The sequence below is a fragment of the Hydra vulgaris genome, chromosome 12 (genome assembly GCF_038396675.1).
Source record: "Hydra vulgaris chromosome 12, alternate assembly HydraT2T_AEP".
Taxonomy (NCBI): Eukaryota; Metazoa; Cnidaria; class Hydrozoa; order Anthoathecata; family Hydridae; genus Hydra; species Hydra vulgaris.
The window spans coordinates 43,585,212-43,607,646 of NC_088931.1; the positions used below are offsets into that span (position 1 = coordinate 43,585,212).

Genomic DNA, 22,435 nt, shown 5'->3' on the forward strand with positions numbered 1-22,435 from the left:
AGCTAGGAACAAATTACTGTAAATTGTGCATGCTCTGCTAACGGACAGTTATTGCCACCATATGTAATCTACAAAGAAAAAAATTTGTATATAAGCTGGGTTAAAGATGGCCCTAATAGAGCTGTTTATACTACTAGTAATAAAGGCTGGATGGAGTGTCCTCATTTTTTGGAATGGTTTCAAAACATATTTCTAATGTACACAAAGTAATCTTACAAACCGCACCCGTGTACTTATATTTGATCTCTGCGTTTCTCATATTAGCTCCCCACTTATTAATTGTTAAGAAAAAATGTTCTTTTACCCACGCCAGCTCATTTAACCCATCTTCTTCAACCTTTAGATACATCTGTTTTTCGACCCGTAAAAAGTAAATAGCAATGTTTACTTCTAAAATATGCAAGAACACATAATAACCAGTCTCAAAGAAACATTTTCCAGAATTACTACGCACTCTTTTTCATATTTCCTTTACGGTGGAACAAATCAAAAGTGGTTTTAAAGAAACTGGTATTTTCCCTCTAAACAAAGATGCTATTGACACACGTTTGTTTAATCGATATTTTCAGTTACCAGTAAAGAAACCTACATTCACCACTAATCACCTCACAAGATCATGTTCAATGCCTAACTTTCAAAGCATTTCTGTTGATGATGCTTCCCTTTTAATATCAATGCCATCTGCTTCATCGTTACCCATTTCTACATCATCTTCATAAGGCTCATCTATCAAAGATTGTTTTCTTTAACATTTTTTTTTGAAATTCACCTCCTCAAGGCCGAGAAGGCCAATACAGATGAGGAGGCTACTTAATAGTGGTTATTACAGTTATTACAGTCAATTGTGCAGTCTATCAGGTAATTACAGTCAAAATGTGCAGAGACCTCTTATAGTAGAAGATCTGCACGGGTTATTAGGTTTCGCTATGGTGAAAGTTAAACATCAGAAGCATGTTTAAAACGAACAAGAGAAGCTTCAAAAAAACAAGAAAAGAAAAAAAAGTTAAAGAAAAAAATTTATAAAAAAAAAAAGTTTCTACAGACAAAATGATAGTTATTATGATGACAACGATGACACTGTATGTTTTAATTGTGGTGTCCATAGAGATAGAGGTGATCAGTGGGTGTTCTGCAATGCTTGTGACATTTGGTATTATGTAAAATGTGCTGTAATAACTTAATTAAACGATGTTAAAGTCATGGAATGGAAGTGTGCCAATTGCTCTGAGCGTATGTAAAATCAAGCTTAAAATTTTTTATTGGTAATTTTTTTATTTTATTTGTTTGATGCATCTTCTACTGCTACTACTGGTTACTTGATGTAACTATCTATAAGTGTCAGCATAATTTTCTGATATTTCAGATATGACACTTTAAGGCTATGCGCTAACTCCAAATTTAAGTATGTTCATACTAGTGTAAAATAAGAATATTTTTTCAAAATATTGCACTGACTAGAGCCTGGGAATGAAAATGCTACAATATGTTTGACCCTTTACCCCTTATTCTTAGGGCAATGAGGCAATAAAATATTTTTATACTACTTTATAATATATTTAAATTCATTAACAGGTTTTTAGTTTCATATAATAATCATTTAGAGTTTGAAAGTTACGATCAAGTAAAATATACAACTCCCTCATTTTGGGGAGGGTGAAAATCTCATATGATCATAACTTTTCATCACTAAAAGATTATAAGATCAAATTTAAAACCTATTGATAAATTTAAATGTGTTATAAGGTTGTAAAAAAATATTTTTATTAGCTTTTTGCCAATGGGGCAATGGTGTCAAAATTTTAGGGTATTATAGTTCCCAGGCTCAAGTCACCACAATCTTTGCAAAACATTCTCATTTGACATTTGGATGAATATACTAAAGTTCAAAGCTTGCACAATGCCTAAAGGTGTTCTTTCTGAAGCATCAAAAAAAATCCTGTTTGCCCTGATTGCCAGTGTTTGCTACTATACAGCTGTTAATTCTGTATATAAAATGTATACAAAAATGTGTTTTTTTTATTAAAAAGATTTTTGTTTTAGATATTTTAGTATTAGTTTATTTCTTATATAGTAACTGAAACAAAATAAAAAAATTCTATTAATTAGAGACAATAGTGATCATTTAAGTAAAGATAAAAGGAATAAATGGGTATTATTGCATATTTGACATTTTATACAATGCCAAAGGCACTTTAGTTACATAAAGAGATGCTATTTAAGTTATCAAATTGAAGTTTAACATTTGCGCCGAGTCTTGGTCAAGATATATAGATTGAATATAACTACACTTTAAGTAAATTTTTTTTTTAAATAAAATGGGATGCCTGGTATAAATTATGTTGTCTGCCATTAGGAAAAAAAGAAACTTTAAACTTCACAATAGTCATTTAATTCAATAGGAAAATCTAGAAGTATATAAAAAGAATGGTCTTAATGCTCTCCTTGCCCTACATTACTGTAAATTTTAAGGAAAATAAATACCTTGTTTTTGTTTTGTTGATGAATTGCTAGGCCTCAAATTTATTAGAAAGTTGTTTATAATGGTTATAAGAAAAAACACGCCCTCAAATATCAAAGTTTCGTATTGTCTGATGGCCTGATATATAATTTTTTAGAGCTATTTGATAAAAAAAAATTGATACTACTATGCTGTAAAAGTCAGGGTTTTACGCCAATTGCAAAACAATGCTTGGCTCAATAGACAGCCTTTATGTATATATATCAATCCAGCCTATCCATTATGTGTACATTTGCAAGCACCATTTCAAATTCAAACTTAACACTAGACCTTGTTATGCATGCGCATAACAAGGAAATGAGTGCAGGGCCGTCCCGAAGAGATTTTAATGAGGAGGGGGACTTTGGATGGTTATTTGGACTTATTACTAACTACTTTAAGTTTGTAGATTTTTAAAAATTGCAGAAAGTTGTGTTAAGTGTTGAGCACTTAACACAACTTTCTGTTTGTGTGAAAAAATAGTATCTGAATATTTTGGTCAACCTCCAACATTACATCAATTCTTTACTTTACAAACCTTAAAACTGTTTTATTTTTCAAATAAAAAATATATCATTTCTTTAAAAATGCTTCAAGTAAAGCTTTATGTTGGGCCATCAAGACAAGCATCTGTTGCAACATCGGCAAATGTGTATTTCAGGCCCCCTTTAATAAGACCGTAAAAAAGTCATATGCGAAACAAATATTATTGAATCAGTTTGGTTATGGTATGGTTTTCAATAAAATAAGCCTTATAGTTAGGTTAGGATATGGTTATCAATAATACTTGTTTTGCGCAAAACAAAAGCAAGTATTATTGAAAACCTTGCCTCCTACAAGTCCTGATGCTGACTCAAGTTTACTAGCTTTTACTTGATATTTTTTTTAACAAAACCGTACATTTTTCACGTACACTTCACGTTCTAGAAACACATGGAAAAATATCAAAAATTTTAACTAATCTGCAACAGTTGAGCACCCTTATCCACGCTATGTACTTCCTTGTTTCTGCCAAAGAATTTCCTTTCTAGCTACTTCTCTTAAGGTGGCTCATATAGAAAAAATACTCAATTTAAAAAAAAAAAATTTTTTTTTAATATACCATTTGATGCAAAATTCTTAATTCTTTCAGAAAATATATACATTTTGCATGAAATACTTACTAATATTACCTTACTTAAACTTTTTTATTGGTCTGTTTCATTTTTTTGCTAATAATTTCTATTTATCGGAAAACTTTGGTCATTAAATTTTTTACACAACACCTGTTATTATAATATTTGTGATTTTTTAGGTATTGTGTTCCATTTTTTAATTATTTTTTCATTCTTTTAGTAGAAATGAATGAAAATATTGTAATGAAGGTATAACCAAAAAGTTTTTGAGTTTAAACCAAAATTAATCAAGAAACATTTTTTTCAATTTTTTCAAATTTGCCATTTTTACCTCAGATTTTGTTGAAAGTTGTCTTAAATATAATTTATTTACAGTTTTTTTGATGAAACTTGAGTTTCATATATCATCAAAAATAAAATAAAATATATATGAACCGTTGTAATTTATTCTATTAATTTTTTTTTTTTTTTTCTATATGAGCCACCTTAACATAAGAAAAATTTTTACGTCATCCCATTGCATGGATGATCTAAAAATAACAAAAAAAATTATTACCTTGTAAAAAAAAAAGCTTTTAAAGATGAATAATTTATTGCTAGTTTTATTTAAAAAATAAACATTATATTTCAATTATAAAACTTATTTTTTTTTTTCAAAAAATATTCTGCCATCTTCAACGTACTGTAAACGTAAAAATGAATAGTTTGAGGTTGAGAACGGAACGTAAAAGTTCAACACGCGCCAAAATACCCCCAGTAAACACAGATTGGTTCAGAATTGATCAATATTTAGTCGAAATTGGTTGAAAAATGGAAAAAACGTTTAGCGACCTATTATTGACTAAACATTGACACTTGATTTGAAATGTATATTTCAAACTTTTTTATATATACGTTTACTAAACGTCGATCTAACGTTTAGAATATTGACTTACATTAGTCAATATTGCAAACCTTTAATCGACCTTAATTAAACGTAAACATTTATAGATTTAAAATCTACGCTTTAAATCTTTTAATATATACGTTTATTAAACGTCGATCAAACGTTTACAATATTGAATAAAATAAGTCGTTATTCTAAACGTTTGATCGACGTTTAGTAAACGTTTATTATAATATAATAAAGTAATATAACCATTGGTCAGAAGGCTCGAATAACATCTTAAGTCACGCGGTTTAAATAGGCATAATTAAAACAAAATAAAAAACTTAAAAAAAAATTATTTTTTATTAGCTAAATAATTAAACTAGACTTAAATGCGTTTTCAAGATTCACTTCCTTACAACAACTGAAAGCAAAACGACTGATAAATAAATAATAAACGAGTGTCGGGTGCGCCATTGCAATTCATGGAAGACAAAAAGCTCTTATTGCAACAATCTACCTTCCTAAATGCCAACAAATCAATGGACTCCGATGTTTTAAATATTATTGATGGCTACATTGACACAATTAAAAAATATGAGTTGCTGGTCTCTCGTTATGAAAGTCCTGCTGCAAGAACTTTTTTCGTAAGTTTTATAAAACATTTACATTTAAAATGCTAACTATTTTACCCTAGTTTTTTGCGGTTACAAATCAGGTTATGAAATCAGACGATCAGGGTACGAATGTAGAAGATGATGTTGCATAAACAGGTGTAAGATGAACAAGCGGTAGACGGTATTCTAGGAAGATTTATGATAATACATAAACCAGTTTATAAACATATTATAATAGACCAAAGTTTATAAACATATTATAATAGTTATAAAAAATATAAAAGACCATCTTTTATAACTTATTTATAAATTTCATTACTTTTATAACTATATCTTATTTATAAATTTCAAGACTATATAGCCCTTATTACTTAAATAAAGTTAAAAAGTTATAACGCAATTTTAATTTATATTAGTTTTAAAACTTAAATAAATTGAAATTACGTTAACTAAATCAAAGAAACTATTAGATAAGATCTAAAAGTTAAATATATGTTTAATTAGTCTAAATCTATGTTATATTCTATATTATATTATAAATCTATATTAATTAGTCTAAATCTTATGTACTTTAATTAGACTAGATTAAAACGTAAATTAACATCTAAACGCTTTATATACGTTTAATAATCCTATAATAGACGTCTAAAATCGTTTGAATATAGACGTTTTATGGACGTTTGTTCTAAACGTTAACCTTGACTTCATTCTAAACGGATAATCGACCAAATCTGAACGTTTTGTCGAAACGTTGTTTTGATGTTTAATAGACGTTTGTGTGCTTAGTGGGCCACCAGGCTACTTTTAGGGTTTTCATTGAGAAAATAAACGAGAACAATAAGTGTCGCATTTGTTAAATCTTCCTATTAAGTAAGCCGTGACTCCTTTGTGAAAAATAGTTAGGCTTTTCTAACCCTAATAGACGCATCCGCATTCCAATGACGTAATGATTAAGAACGGATGTAATGTGCTCGGGCATAAAAAGTAAATAAAAAATAATTTAAAATATGAACTCTCAAGTATATGTAGGGTTAGTGTTTTCAGATGTCCGACTTTTCCTTTATAAAATACCGTGCCGAAGCTATAAAAATAAAGATTTTTACTGTTTTCCCTTCGTAAAAGCCGGATACCTTAGTATTCGAAGCTATGGAAGAGTTAATAAATTATGAAAAACCAATTTTTTTTTTAGAAACTAATATAAGTATCAATAGTTCAGTTAGTTTGAATACTTGCCACAGTTTACTATTAAAGATATAAAAAACCACAGAAAAAATTACTAAAATCAAATACACGGTCATAAAAAAACTTTTGAAAGAGAAAAAGACTTAAATCAGAATGATGTATATCAGCTGATAGTATATATACTTCGTATTTTGCTTAACTAGTTGTGAAAACAAAATGCAAAGCAAGTATGAAAAATGAAGTTCATGATTTAAAGACTTATATTAGCAGACTGTCTAGCTTTGTTAAAAAAGCATATTGCTCATTCCCTCCATGAAATAGTGAGTATTGTACCACATGATGGTATTTTTATTTGAACTTGCAGATCATTTTTTAATTTTACTTAAGTATGTACCTGAAGAAATTTCATACACAAGTAGATCAAGACAGTAGGCATTTCAAGTCACAAAATCAAAACAATTAAAATCCTATAATGTTTACATTAAATTAAAAATCCTATAATGTTACATCTTATATGATCCAAGAAGAATAAAATTTATAGACGAAAATTTAATATAAATCTTCTTCTTTATATTTTATTCGCCTTGGATCATATAAGGTAGTTTTAATGCCACCAATGAATTCAAACTTGTCATAAATTTAATTTGAAATATTTAAAATATGATTTCAAAGTGCAAATATGTTCCTTTAAACTTTAAAGGAAAATATTTGCACTTTGAAATCAAATGTTGCTTTTTTTAAATAAATATAAATGTTAATTGCGTACCTGACATTTTCAGTTTTACTGAAACATAATTTGGAAAATTTCCAACTGATTCTCCTTTATCTTATCATCTTCAGGTAAATGAAACCTTTGAAGTTATTACCAATATCAAAAAACTTCCAGCAATTTCATTCAATGCGTTCAATATCCTACCTACTTTACCTCTTAGCTTTTATAATAAAAACAATTGCTATGTACCACTCAGCTGGGAATTTAATAAGAAACAAAAAGATTTTTTTTTTATTAATAAAAGTATCTTCTGAACAAAGTAAAAAGTATGAAGCTGATAGAATAACACAAAATAAAATAAAAATCTACTGTGGTCTAATTAATACAACTTCGTTTAACTTCAAGTACTTCTCATAACATTTATATCCGCAAAAAAAAATTTGAAACTCTTGTTCATCATTTAATTAACTCCCAAAAACTGTTGATTTGCCAAACTTTTTACAAGAATCTTTTGACCATAATTATACTTATGAATCACTTGCTTGAGATAAATATATTGAAGTTTTAAAAAATAGATTAAATGTAATGATTTAGTTAGGAAAACTGGAGTTGTATTACAACCTAAATTATTTAAGTTATCTGCAAATCATGACGGTCTTGTATTTGATAAAGAAGCGGAATATTGTTACGTCATAATTGAAATTAAAACAAAGAAAAGATTATCTCTGCATGTTTGTGTGACTTTTATATTAGATTAGAAAATGGTGAACCATATTAAAAAAAGTTATCTCACTGAATATTATACACGAATACAAATAGCAATCGGGTTAAGTAATGCCCACTTTTGTGACTTAGTTGTGTATACATTTAAGGGAGGAGCTATCATAAAAACACCTTGTGACAATCAGTTGTTTTTTAATTAGTTACAAAGTTAAATGATTTTTACATCACAATAACATAATAGCTACTTTTTAGACTGCTGTCAACCTCAAAGTAAAGTTATTTGACTTTGTGCAGATTTAAATTGGGGGTAATTGATGTGTTATTTTTTGCTACGTTTTATTTCGAAGTTATATTTGTTGAAGGGAAGTGCCTGTAAGATGTAAAATTTTGTTCAAAAATTAGTCGACAAATTTAGACACTGGAGTTTGCAAATTTGGAACTTTAGTTGACAGTCGGCAAATGTCAGCCAACGACCCTTTTTTTTTTTTGAAGGCCTTAGTCGCCAAAAAGTTTGTTTTTGGCCATATTCGATATTGCAAACTTTTTTTTCACCTCTTTTTAAAATCTCTTTGTGAAGGCTCTATACACATTGATATATTCGGGATCCTCAGAATGCTACCCAGGCGGCATTTGGTCCTAAAAAGACCAATTATGAACGTCTTTTGAACGTTCCAAAGTTTTTTTTTCCAAACCAATGCCGATAGCTAGATAAATGACGTTTAATTTTTTAAATAAATAAAAAGCTAATTATAATAAATTTCTTTTCGACGTTATTAAATGAATATTTTGCCAAATATTCAACTATAAACAATTTTCAAAACACATTTTAGTCTGTTTTCTTTATTTTGAATAGTCTAAGGTTTGTTCAAAAGTAAATAAAAAAAACTAAAGTAAAGTATGAGTAGAAAAGTTTGTTGAAATATCGAAAAATTTCCTTAACTCGAAAGTTTTAAAACAACCGACTAATAAGAAATGGAAAGTCTTTTTATCCTAGAGTGAAACCAACAAGCAAATCAAGATGATGTCATAGAAATGAAAAGTAAGCATTTAGAGAAAGTTGAAGTTAGCAAACAGCGTGGCTGGGTTGAAATATCGAAAAATTTCCTTAAATCAAAAGTTTTAAAACAACTGACAATCTAATTGATGACGTTATTAAAACTGGAGAACAGAAGAAATATCGTTTAATTTTCACCAAAATTGAAAAAAATTCCAGGCTTGTTCGCCGAAATACAATTTTTTTTTTCTTTTTCAGGTATACCATATAAAGAAATATTATTATTATAAAATATATATATATATATATATATATATATATATATATATATATATATATATATATATATATATATATATATATATATATATATACAAAATTATTACGTATCAGATTGATAAAATTACATAAATATAATTTTGATACATTAATATAACATTGATACAAACTTTAATATAAATTTTGATATAATAACTATTATATATATTTATTTTTCTTAACTTTTATTGCTAAAAAAAGGAAATCAAAGAAGATTCAGCATTTTTGGGTATAAAACTTCAAAACAAAAAAAAAAATCTTTTTGCAGATTTCTATTTTTCATTAGAGTTACTCATGTTATTTACATTATTTAATTCTTGTTCGTTAAATAGCATTTTAGAAGTATATATTATGAATACAGTTATTTATCTATAAAATTTTTTATAAATAATGAATTTCAATAAATAAAAAGCCCTTATTTACTTGGTTAATTAAACATTTTTGGTTCATAAAATATAATTAAATACATCTATAATGACTTGTTTTGCAAGTTTTTCTCCGACTGTTCCGCAAGTTACTGAAGCGAAAAAATTCATTTCGACATAAACTTTTATTTTTTATCATTGTTTCAAAAGATAAATTTTTATATTGTTAATATTTTGTGATTCTGAAAATAGCATTTAATCTCAAAGATTTCGGTACGTAGAGATGTTTAATTTGACGCAATTTAGCAATCCATTTAGCGAGCAAATTTTCATAATACAATTTAGAATATTAATAATACAATAATAACAAATTTTCACAAAAAAAAAAAAAAAAAAGGGACTTGAAACATCGTTTCAAAAAAGCTCGTTTCGCAAATGCTACATCCGAGAACGCTAATTTCGAACGTAGCAAAAAAGCTTTGTTTTGAAATTCATCTTTCGAAATGCTATATTTCGGAATGAGTATTTGTAAAATGAACATCGGCAATCTTAAATGCGTTGTTTACCTCAGTTCAAAAAAACTTAATTTCTCATTATTAATATCTTTTCGAAAGAATTTTACAAAACCTTTAGGTTAACAACTCTACTCTAGTCTGTTATATTAAAAGTTAGTAGTATTTACACATGATTGGGAAAGAAATTATTTTCTTGCAAACTGTCCAAGTTAAAGGAAATAATATTTGTATTTTTTATGATTATTTCATAAACTTGTACTATTTAGTTTCTTTTGTGATCTTTTAGCTACCACCATATGCTCAACGAGCATTCCAAACAAAGAAACTTAGCAAATCTTTTTAGAAGCGACATGATCAAAAATATTAAAAGTACATTACAAAAAATAAGACAAGGAACTGTATCTCTAATATAATGAAATACTATAATATAACTGTATCTATAAATCGTGCCCTTAACTGAACGAAGAAATGGAATGTAACCTTTTTAACTAATTAAAAATTTTAAAATGTAGTACTTTCATTAACCCAAATCTATTTAAAGAGGTTTATCGCAAGGTTATATTAGGTAATATGTGGCGGGAAAAATCAGTTGGTTAGAGCGTCAAATGAAAAGTAAAAACCCGGGCTGTTGTACGATATGGGTTCAAATCCTGCCACCGCCATCTCAGTGCTGGAGTAATACTTCTGTACCGTAAACCGGGTTTACTTTGATTAGCGGGGTAACTTTGAACACAAATCTTTTTTTTTTTTCAAGTTGTAATTATGGCAAGAATATAGAAACTGTTCAGACCTCAAAACATCAAAGTATTAAAAATAGTTTATATTTTGATTATTTAAAGTTTTACTTTTTTTATTGGTTGTTATTGCTCCTTAAAAAATGAATTAAATATTTTAAATATTTTTCTCAAAAAAATTACTCAGAAAAATTTGTACACTGCCTCAGCTAGTGTAGCAGCTTGTTGTCTAAGTTGCGTAAGTTTTGTTTATAAATTTATTAGGCATATAAAATCTAAAGAAGTTTGTTTGCCTACTATGGTTATGCTTCATTGCTAAAGCATAACATACTTTATTAGACACTGGAGTCGGCAAAATTGGAATGTCGGCCAACGAGGACTTTTTTTTTTCTTTGGAAAAGTTGGTCAGCAAAAAATTTTTATGGGCTTTAGACGGCGAAAACAAATACGTCACCCCCCATTAAAATCTCTTCGGGACGGCCCTGAACGCATTTATATATATTTATATATATCTATATATGTGTATATGTGTGTGTGTGTGTGTGTTTGTGTGTGTGTGTGTTTGTATATATATATACATATATATATATATATATATATATATATATATATATATATATATGTATATATATATATATATATATATATACATTTATATATATATATATATATATGCATATATATATATATATATATATATACATTTATATATATATAAATGCATATATATATATGCATATATATAAATACATATATATATATATATATATATATATATATATATATATATATATATATATATATATATATATATATATATACATGTGTGTGTGCGTGTGTGTGAGTATATGTATGTATGTATGTATATATATATATATATATATATATATATATATATATATATATATACATATATATATATATATATATATATATATGTATGTGTATGTATATATATATATATATATATATATATATATATATATATATATATATATATATATATGTATATACATATATAAATATATTATATATATATATGTCTGTGTGTATACACTGTTTTTACAGAACACTTACAAATTTTAAATCTTGTATAAATGTCGTATAATATCTGTGTTTACATTCAATATTGTGTTGAACTAAATTTGTTGAAAGTACTGTTGTAAATCTTTAAATTTGTTTTTGTTTAGCGTTTCATAGAAGTACTATCCCACTTTTATACAAAAAAAAAAATGATACAAGGCAGTTTATAAATTATACTGAGTGCCAGTTTACAAATTTTATGGTAAACATTACTTAATAAAAAAATATTACTAGATATTGATTAGGTGAAAGTTTCCACTTTGTATAATAAATTTTAAAAAACTTCATCCGAAATCACATGAAAAATCAATAGTTTTTACAAATATGCAAAATATAGCAACTGTACATCATGTTGTGTTACGTCAATCATGTTTAGTACCTCTGGTCAAGTTGTCTCTGGTTATGTTTAAAAAGCTGTCCATTTATGCACAACAAGAACCACAGCGGACCACCTAATGTATATATAATAAAAAATATAATCAAAGTCATGACGGTTTGATTCTATTCACTTTTTTGACTGGTTTGTTATTGGGTTTTTTTTGTCAAATTGTAGGAACATTGCTGTTAGTTATATTCGAAGCAATCTTTACAGTGAAAAGGTACTTGAATTTACAAAAGGAGAAAGCAGTATCTGGTAACTCTACCCATTTATTGCAATCTCTTGATGTTGCATTTTATGGATCTTTTAAAAAATATTGGAGGAAAATACTTGATCAATTGGAAACCTCTTGTTTAAAAAAAGCACATACAACTACAAAAATTTTTTCTCCTTTGTTCTCTATTTACTTATAATCATTATATTTGTCAAATCAAAAGGTAATCAACAGTTTAGTATCTTTGTGGTTTTGAAAGAAGTATGGGATTTACCAATTAGATATAAGTATCATCTTCAATTATTTGCCAGATGGTAGTGATAATTTTAGTACGCCGAGCAGTAATTAATGCACTTTAGCAATTTTTTCAAGTTAATGTCAAGAAAAAAGCAGGCTAAAAGAAAAAAAAATTACTTTTGACCTTGTTAAAAATATTTCTTTTGAGGATTTTTTCACAAAATGTAAAGATTTTCCACTATGCAGACTATGCAGTCTGTTAGTAAAACTGATGCAAATGAGACTTTTTTTATGCTAATCCACTTAAAACATACCCATTTTTAAACAAAATAAAATACTAAATGGGTGTTTGTTATGAAATAGTACTTTATTATTTTAGCAAAAATAAATTAATGCGAAACTAGACTGTTGTTTTTATTAAATTTTATAACAAAACAAGGCGTTTTTGAATAGGTTTTGCTTTTACAAAAAACGCATTCAAAGTTACCCCATTTGTGGGGTAACTTCGAATGACTATTTAAATTAATACAATACAAGAATCCTTGTATTTAAATATTACTTTGAATTTGAATAGTGTAAGTGAGTCAATTTTAGCCCCTATATTCATTTTATTTAATTTATAATATTATCAATAGTAAAGGAAAAGCAAGTAAAATTATCTCAAAAACGTTCATATTAACCCCGGTTACGGGGTTAATATGAACGTTTATTACGCAAAAATGTTGGTCAATAACGGACGCAACTTTGGATTAGTCTTAATGACTATTTGTGGCTGTTCCTACGCTAAGCCAACTATATCTTCTGATATAAGATTGTATAGAAAAATATAGCATGAAAACTCAAATAAATAAAAAAAAAATGAAAAATGAAAAATATTAATGCCGTTAGAGTTTACAATCATGATGAAACACCCTAGTTTTTAAACTACGGAGTTGATAGTTCTTTAAATGGGTAAGTGTATGTTGGGAGAGGGAAAGGTTTTGAAAAATTGATAAGAGAAAATAGGGAATGTATAAATATACACTCTTTTTGTTTCTTTTGAAAAAATAACAATTAGCCATATCTTATTCTAAAAAAGCCCACATAGCTCCAAAATAAACAGTTACATGAAATCTCTTAACCTTCAAAAACAACAGTCAAGAACACAATACACTTTGCATCTTAAATGTTCGTTCACTGTTTGGAAAAAAAATTAAACAGATTTGACGAATATGTCTTGACATTTCTAAGAAGCAAATATATTAAATTTTTGATCATTTCACCTTAAACAACTGGCGGGTTAAAGAGTTTTCATTTTTATTTTAAGGGAAAAAGATTTTCTTTTTCTTTTTAAGTAGTAGAGAACTTTAAGGTGTGTTTAAAATATATAAAATCAAATAAATTTTTTAAAAAGTTTTTTAAGAAACTTTTATTTAGCAAAAAAACTATTTCATTCTACCCTCATCTATGGGGAGAATAAAATATGCAAATTGATGGGTAAATAAAAGAATACTTTATAAATATATTTACAAGAATATTTATTCATAGCTCTATTAGTTATTGTAACATTGGGCAAGAACTTATCCGTCAAGACTAATGTTTATTTAAAAAAAACAAAAACAGGCAAGCCGCCTTATATTAAATGCTAACAAATACACCAGCGCCAATCAACTCCTTAGAAAGCTTGGAGGGCTAAATGTTAATCAATTAAGTATTTATATTATTCTTTTATTAATGTTTAGATTAATTACGAGATGCCACCTAATATTTTTGAAGACCTTTTATTATTATAGATCATAAATATCAAACAAAGCATTCATTGCTTAATTATCAGATACCAAAAACTTTGTTAAAACAATCCAATTTCCCAATAATATACGGCGGGCCACATTTATGAAACTCATTTCTCCTAAATAATAGTAAAACTACAATTTCAATTTAAAGTATCTTAAAAAACAGTTACTTGATTATGACGTATCTCAAATTCTATTTTATTTTAAAAAATTCTTTTAGTTTTTAACTTTTCCTTTTGTTAGTAAAACGATACCACTCTTTACATCAATACTTATCATTAAATTTTATTTTATTTTAAGTTATATTGCATTCAGAGAAAATAAAAAAATTAAAAAAAATTAAAAAAAAAAATTTTAAGTTGAGTTGCCACTTGCACTTTTTAGTGCAATAAAACTTGCTGCTTTTATATATAGCTTTGGAATGCATGTTTGACAATGCCAAACTTTGCATTTTGAATTTTTGTACTGATACCCTTTTGACTTGCTGAAGGTTCTCTCTTTTTACACTTTACTTGGTTTACTGCTGTTGTTGTTGTTGGAGTCGCTGTTGTTGGTTGATTTATCTTCTGACTCATCATCAAATTCATGCTTACCATGTTTCCTAACTTGTTTTGCTGTTTCTTTGCTGCAGCTCTTTCAATCTTTTGACTAATTCATATTTATTGAGGTACTTCATTTCGCAATTAGGCACGTCTACTTTTTTTGTTATTTGCATCAACTGAATGGATGCGAAACATATGCTGCAAAGCATATAATATATAAAGCATATAATATATAAAGCATATAATATATAAAGCATATAATATATAAAGCATATAAAATATAAAGCATATAATATATAAAGCATATAATATATAAAGCATATAATATATAAAGCATATAATAGCCGGAGTTAAATTGAAAGTTGTTTGGTTGGCGAGTTGACTGTGGAGTTGACTTTAGAGATGGTGCTATACAACGAATGCTGATGCTAGATATCTTCCATCCATCCGGACGGAGATGTTACGTATGCGGCATTGTCTGGACCACTTAAACATCAATTTTTAAACAGACATTTCACGTCTGCAAACTATATATTGCTTTTCTTGATCACCAGAGAAGCCAATTTCATCAAAATTCTACAAATGATACCTGCTTTGTCGAACTTTCTTTGCAGTGTGGTAAAGTTTTTCCCTATTATTTCTTGCGTGTAAGAAGCGGCTCTGAGTGATGAAATATTGCCAACGGCTCTGATGCTTAACTTGTGATGAAAAATTTGTACTAACTTTTCCCTGGTGTAGCGTTGGAAAACAGATGAGATTGACCTTGGTGTAGCAAATTGTCAATAATTCAAGTGATGACATCGTTGTAAGTTCTACCAAAGTCCCAATCGGATAATTTGATGAGTGTATCTACCAGAGTTGATTCAAAATAATGCGGCAATACTGAATTTTAAACTGCCAAATGTCCCACCTATACCGTTGACACGTCTATAAAGAGTTGTCACTGGTATGCTAAATGATTGAGCAGCTTTTTGACCGAGTGTTTGCCACTCTTTATTTTCGCCACTTCCTGCGCGACTTGTCTTTTGGTGTATGTTTTTTTTTCGCGTGCAAGTTTTTTTGAGGCATATTTTATATTAGAGTAAAAATAACTAATTTAAAAGTTGAAAAAAGAATTTATATCGCAAAATGTTTATTGAATAAATGATTATTAAACATTGTCATAACTGTTTTCATCCTATCCTCTATTACATGCTCTATTACATTCTATCGTCAATTATTTACTTCCACTTTTGCTCTACATCACATTAAAAAAACAGAATTGTGTATTTAACTTAATTGTATTTTATTTTAACAAAATTAAAAAAAAAGTAAGAAAAGAACGTGACGTGTTAGACATCCACAAACAGTTTTAATTTCGACTAAATAGTAACGTATTATTATTATTTGTAAAATAAAAGATAAATAAAAAATATATACCTTGGGGAAAAATGTCTTCACATCCGTTAATTACCTCTGCGTTAAAAACTGTTGCTACTTTACTAAGTATAAATTTAGTTCCGTTAAACATTACTTTACTAATATTATCTGTTGTACCACTAACCAATGTAATTATACTAAACGTTGTGTTGCCTAATAATTTCAATTCGAATAAACGGCGCCCTAAAAAGATAAACTTTTAATTTGAAAAACTTATTTTACTTTAATTATGGTTTAAAACATAAAAGACCTTCAAAGCGCACCGCTCCAGAGTGGGCCAAAATTGTCTAAAAATAGCAAAACTATTTATGAGTTAAATATAGACATATGATACATGTTTGTAGAGATTTTTGGGGTTAAGGATTTCATTTTTGGGCTCAATTTTAATTTTGGAGTAGTCAGGACCACACAAGTGGTTATTTTAGGGGTTGTCAAGGGTAGTCATGAGGTTTCTCGATGGTTTTTAAATTAGATGGAACATGTTGTATATCTAAATATAGGTAAATACTGTCAGGGAATTTAAATCTGGGAATATTCGGTCTTTAAAGTGGTCATGACCGCTCAAATGGTCATTTTAGTAGTGGTCCTGAGATGTCCCAATGTTTTTTAATTAAATGGGACATGTTGTATGTCTAAATGTAGGTAATTGCGGTAAAGGAATTTGAAACTGGCCGTATTCGATCTTCAAGAGAGGTCATGACCGCTAAGGTGATCATTTTAGGGGTGGTCAAAGGTGGTCCTGGAGTATCCCGATGGTTTTTCAATTAGATGGTACATCTTGTATGTCTAAATATAGACAATTGATATCAGGAAAATCAAATCTGGCCATCTTTGATCTTCAGGAGTGGTTATAATTGCACAAGTAGGTGTGGTCATAAGTTGTCAAGATATTTTCGTTTCCTTGATATTGTGGATATAAACAAATAACGTTCAATAAAGTTGAACTTTAATTACATTTTTTTGTATATATATAAAAATCTAGGTGATGACATACTTCATACATCAAGAACCCCTTGGCCTCCTCAGTTTGATTGGAGCCTTTGACTTTTCCCTGACTCCTTCTTATTCTGGATACTTTAGTAACGTAGACGACATTAAAACTGAAAGTATTAGATGATGTAGTTTTCTCGCTTTCAACACAACAAGAAATTAAAACCTTTTTTTCTCATAAACAAGCTAATTTTAACTCTTTACTAAAGTAAACTCTTCCTTTTACATAAATAAAAACTTCTTGCATACATAAATACAAATAATAAATATTCTCTTTATTGACGGATCCAGCATTTTTTGGTGTTTGAGATAGCTAACTTCCAGACATGGTGCAAACTCCAAACATTGCATGTTTATACTTATGTCAAATAATAATGCTTTGCAAAAAATTGCGATGATTGGAGGCTGGGTACAAATAAGCCCCAAAATTTTGTTACCCCGTAACCAAAACTTTTCACAATATCATTAAAAGTGCTATTTAAAAAATATTTTAACAAGAATTAAATGATTGAAACTGTTCTTTATGGGTCTTGTTTAGTTTTTAAAGCAAAACCTAAAACAGGATATCATTTATAATAAAAAGCCTAGCACCTACTGCGCTTAGCTGAGCTCAGAAAATTTAGTTGTAAATTTTTATCTATATATGAGAGTGTAATTTAAAGTAGATCATATGTGCGGCCTAGTGCGGCCTAGTGTTTTTCGGCTAGTGTAACGGTAAGTGTTAAAAATAATTTGTTGCGTATTTGAAGGGGTTTTATTGAAGAATACTTTGAAAAAAAGCAAGCATAAAAAATAAATTTTCGTATTTTTCTTATTTTAATATATGATGTTAATGGACTAATATAAACAGGGCCGCCAAGAGGGGGGGGGGGGGCAAAGGGACAGTTTGTCCTGGGCGGCAGATATCGATGGGGCGCCAGATGCTGAAGTAAAATAAAAATAGTTTTTTTAATCTTAAAATGCCATAATTGAAATGTATATATTGATCGCGTTATATCATTATTTTTAATTCCTCAAAAAAATTTTAAAATACGAACTCTTCATTTCGTACTCTACACGCTATTAAATTAAAAATGTCCCTTGAGATTTTCGTTTTCATCAGACTAAAGTAAAAAAAACGTAAACGTTGATAATTAGCAATAACAAACTGTGAATACAATATAGAAATAATTCTATTCAGAATTTAGAAAGTAATAGTAAATATTTTTCAACTCTTTACGATCAACTTATTTATGGTAATTCATGATTTATATTTAACTATTGATTTATGACATTAGCTTTTCGAGATTGAGTTTATAATTTTTTGATGAGTTGTTGGCTTTTGATGAGTTGTTTGATGCGTAGTTGGCTATGCTATTATTTTGATGTAAATACTTTATATGTAACAGTTACTTTACAGTAACTGTTAATAATGAATCGTAAAAAACTTTCTGGAGCCCAAAATAGGACATTGGCTTCCAAAAGGCCAAAAGAATGTGAAAAAAATAAACAAACGCTCCAAGAATTATGTTGGTTTTACTAATCAAAATACTGATTTGATTACTAATCAAAATACTGATTTGATACTGATTTCTACTAATCAAAATACTGATTTGAAGGTGAGTTAGTAGAAATATATAGGTCTATATATATATATATATATATATATATATATATATATATATATATATATATATATATATATATATATATATATATATATATATATATATATATATATATATATATATATATATATATATATATATATATATATATATATATATATATATTATTTTCGAAACAATTTATGAGTAATAATTAATCATTTTTCAAGTCGGCCGAATTAAATAAATCAGAACAAACAATAGAATTATCGTATTATGATAATGATGATTGCGCTGAGGATATCGTTGATCTACATTCTCTGGGTTCAGTGGAAAAATGAAACAGACGACAGTTTTAATGATGAATTGAAACCAGAAGAAAATAAAGGTTTTTACACAAACAATAATTTAAAATAGTTAAATAATTAAATAAATATTAAGTTTTAATTCATTTTTTTTAATTCAGGCGTTGAAAATGACCCAGCACTTTTGCCATCGGCTCTTGAGCAAAAAGAAAAAGAAGAAATAATCAAAAAAGGTCCGTCAACTTTACCTTATGGTTTCCCACGAGATGCTTTCAATAACAGAGCCTTCCCAAAAGAAGTTCTTTTCATTGCATTGCCTAATGGAGAAAAAGTTCAAAGAGATTATTTGATATGGAGCCCATCGTCTAACTCTCTTCTTTGTTTCCCGTGTTCTTTATTTGGATGTGAAAATTCCGGATCCAATGGGGATCGATCTCTTTTTCTTCGCTGGAATGGAGGAATAAAAAATGACTGGAGAAAATTGAGTGATCGTATCAAAAGTCATCATAACAACCCAGTTCATCAAAGTCATTATCTCAACTGGAACACTTTGCACTCAGCTCTTGTCAATCAGCACGGAATTGACTCAGAGATCCAAAAGGCACTAGGAAAGGAAGTAGCCAGATGGCGTGAAATACTTCGTTGTATTTTAGATGCAACTTTGTTTTTAGCATCTCAAAACTTATCATTTAGAGGTAAATATTCTAGGCCAAAACTCTAAATAATTAAGAATAAGTTCTTTATTATTACAGAACTTCTATGATATACATTTAACTAACGTAGAAATTATTGTTTTAGGGCAATATTCGTCGATGGAGAAGAACGAGAAAGGGAACTTTTTAAGTTGCCTTGGACTTATTTCTCGTCACAGCAAAACATTAAAGAATCATTTTGAAACAGTTGCTCGTCATCAAAATAAGGGAACCGGAATGCAAGCTCGCTTTCTCTCCAGGAAATTACAAAGCGAATTCATCGGTGAATGCGCTACATTAGTTCAAGAAGCAGTTGTGAAAGAAGTAAAAGATGCCGTATATTTTACAACAATTACCAATCGGACCCCAGATGCATTTCACACCGAGCAAATCACGTTTGTTCTTCAATTTGTGCGATTCAACTCGGGTAAGATGATTTGGGAAGTTAAAGAACGATTTCTCTGCGTTGAAGATATAGAGAAAATGAAAGGTGCAGATATTGCTTATTTAATTTGCAATGTTTTAGCGAAAGTGAATCTCGATTTACAAAAAATGAGAGGCCAAGGATACGACAATTATTCTTAAATGGCTGGAATCTATAATGGAGCCCAAGCTCATATACTGGAAAAAAATCCGTTCGCTTTATACATTCCTTGCGGTGCGCATAGTTTAAATTTAGCTGGAGTTCATGCTGCTGAGTCTTGCGCTATGATCAAAACGTTTTTTGGCAATATCCAAGTCCTTTACGTGTTCTTTAGTTGCAGCCCAGCAAGATGGAAAATTCTTTTTAAAAAAACTGCTTTATCACTTCACAAGCTCTCAAATACTAGATGGTCAGCCCACATTGCAGCTGTAAAACTTTTAGTGAAAAAACCACGAAAAATCATTGCTACTTTGAATAGAACCGTTAATCAACTTGACCTAACTGCGGACATGCTAAATCAAGCGAAATCGTTGGGAAAATATTTTAAATCAATTGAATCAGTCGTTCTCCTGACCATTTGGTATAAGACACTGCAAAATACAGATGGTGTTAGTCAATGTCTCTAGTCGGAGTCAATCGCCATAGAAGAAGAAGGTATCCTCATTCAACAACTTCTAGATGACCTAGGTCGCATTCGTTCGTCGTGGAACTGTATTTTGACTGAAGCAAAGCTAGTGGCTGGAAACCTAGGCTTTGATACAGAATTTAAAGTGAAACGCACAAGAAGAGTGAAAAAATTTCTCGAGGAACCATCAAATACAGCCCACTACCTCGACGATACAGAAAAGAATTTTGAAGTAAATATTTTCAACGTGACATTGGACCACATAATTCTACAAATTCAATCAAGGTTTAATGTGGTGAAAAAGGTTTCTTCTCAGTTTTCCTTTATCTGGCTTCAGTCTGAAGACCCTTCTTCACAAGATGACAAAGCTCGTCAACTTGCGAAATTCTATTTAAATGACGTTAAAGAAGATGATCTTGTTGAGGAAGTTTGTCACTTTGACCGGTTGAAGGCATCTTCCTTGTTCAATAAAGGCAACTCTCTTAATCTTTTAAATCAAATATATTCCAAAGGCTTAAAACCAATTTTCCCGTTGATATGCATACTTTTGCGCATCATTCACACAATGCCAATATCCGTTGCAGAGGGTGAAAGATCTTTTAGTAAACTTAAGATTATAAAAAACCAATTCAGAGCCACCATGAGACAAAAGCGACTTTCAAATCTTATGATGTTGTCTATTGAAAATGATCTCGCGAAATCATTGTCATATGATGAAGTAATTTATAATTTTGTCTCGAAAAAAGCTCGAAAATTTATTTAAATTAGGATTTGTTTACGCTGTGGTTAGTTAGCAAAAAATGAAATAAAGTAAAAACAGCTATAAAGGCATAATGTATTTTTTTGCTTCTATGCTAAGTATATATATGAAGCGAAATCGATAAGGGCGCCAATTAAGGTTTTATCCCGGGCGGCTTGAAGGCTCTCGGCGGCCCTGAATATAAACTTTTAAGAAATTAAAAAGTTGTAAAATTGTCTTGCGGCCCTAAAATTTCATTTTTATATGATTTTTGATATTTTCAAAAATATTTGAAAAATAAAATATAGCCATTTTTGTAGAAAAACTGATATACTGAGCTTAAAAATCACAGTAAGGAAAAAATTATATCAGTTTTAAAGTGGTGGGGGTTTCTAGATTACATTTACAATTACAATTACTCCAATATAAAAATTGGTTTTGAAGGGCTTTGCTCATCTTTGACCCACTGTGTGCTGGATTGAAAAACTTTAGACAACTAAAAATTTATAACAATTTGCATCTCCATTTTAGTAAAATATTTTTTTCTGTTCCATAATTGTTTCAAAAGTTATCATTTTTCAAACTTTAAAAGTTCGGGAAAAAAACATAAAACCTAGAGGGTAGAAGTTCAATGCTAGCTCTGGCTAGATAAGCACGCATTGGAAATGAAGGAGGTATGAACTTCTTAGTTAAATGCTTTTCCACAGTGCTCTGTAATCTGTGGGAAATTTGTTAAAACAATGTCATGACAAGACAATTTAGATTGTGTAACTCAAGTTAGATCACGG

The 22,435-nt window shown here is 28.8% G+C and overlaps 2 protein-coding genes across 3 annotated transcripts in view; one reads left to right on the forward strand and one right to left on the reverse strand.

The window, feature by feature from the left end:
- LOC136088756 (adhesion G-protein coupled receptor D1-like) overlaps nt 1-22,435 on the reverse strand; it is a 136,641-nt gene that overhangs the window by 87,967 nt on the left and 26,239 nt on the right. For both annotated transcript variants that reach the window (XM_065813373.1, XM_065813374.1), the window contains exon 4: nt 16,287-16,469. In XM_065813373.1, coding sequence (XP_065669445.1) covers nt 16,287-16,469 — 183 coding nt within the window. The remainder of the gene's footprint in view (nt 1-16,286; nt 16,470-22,435) is intronic.
- On the forward strand, nt 18,408-21,432 carry LOC136088755 (zinc finger MYM-type protein 1-like). The gene is made up of 4 exons (XM_065813372.1): nt 18,408-18,874; nt 19,093-19,250; nt 19,329-19,862; nt 19,966-21,432. Exons 2-4 carry the CDS (start codon nt 19,139-19,141, stop codon nt 20,442-20,444), a joined length of 1,125 nt encoding a protein of 374 aa, XP_065669444.1. The 5' UTR covers nt 18,408-18,874; nt 19,093-19,138; the 3' UTR covers nt 20,445-21,432.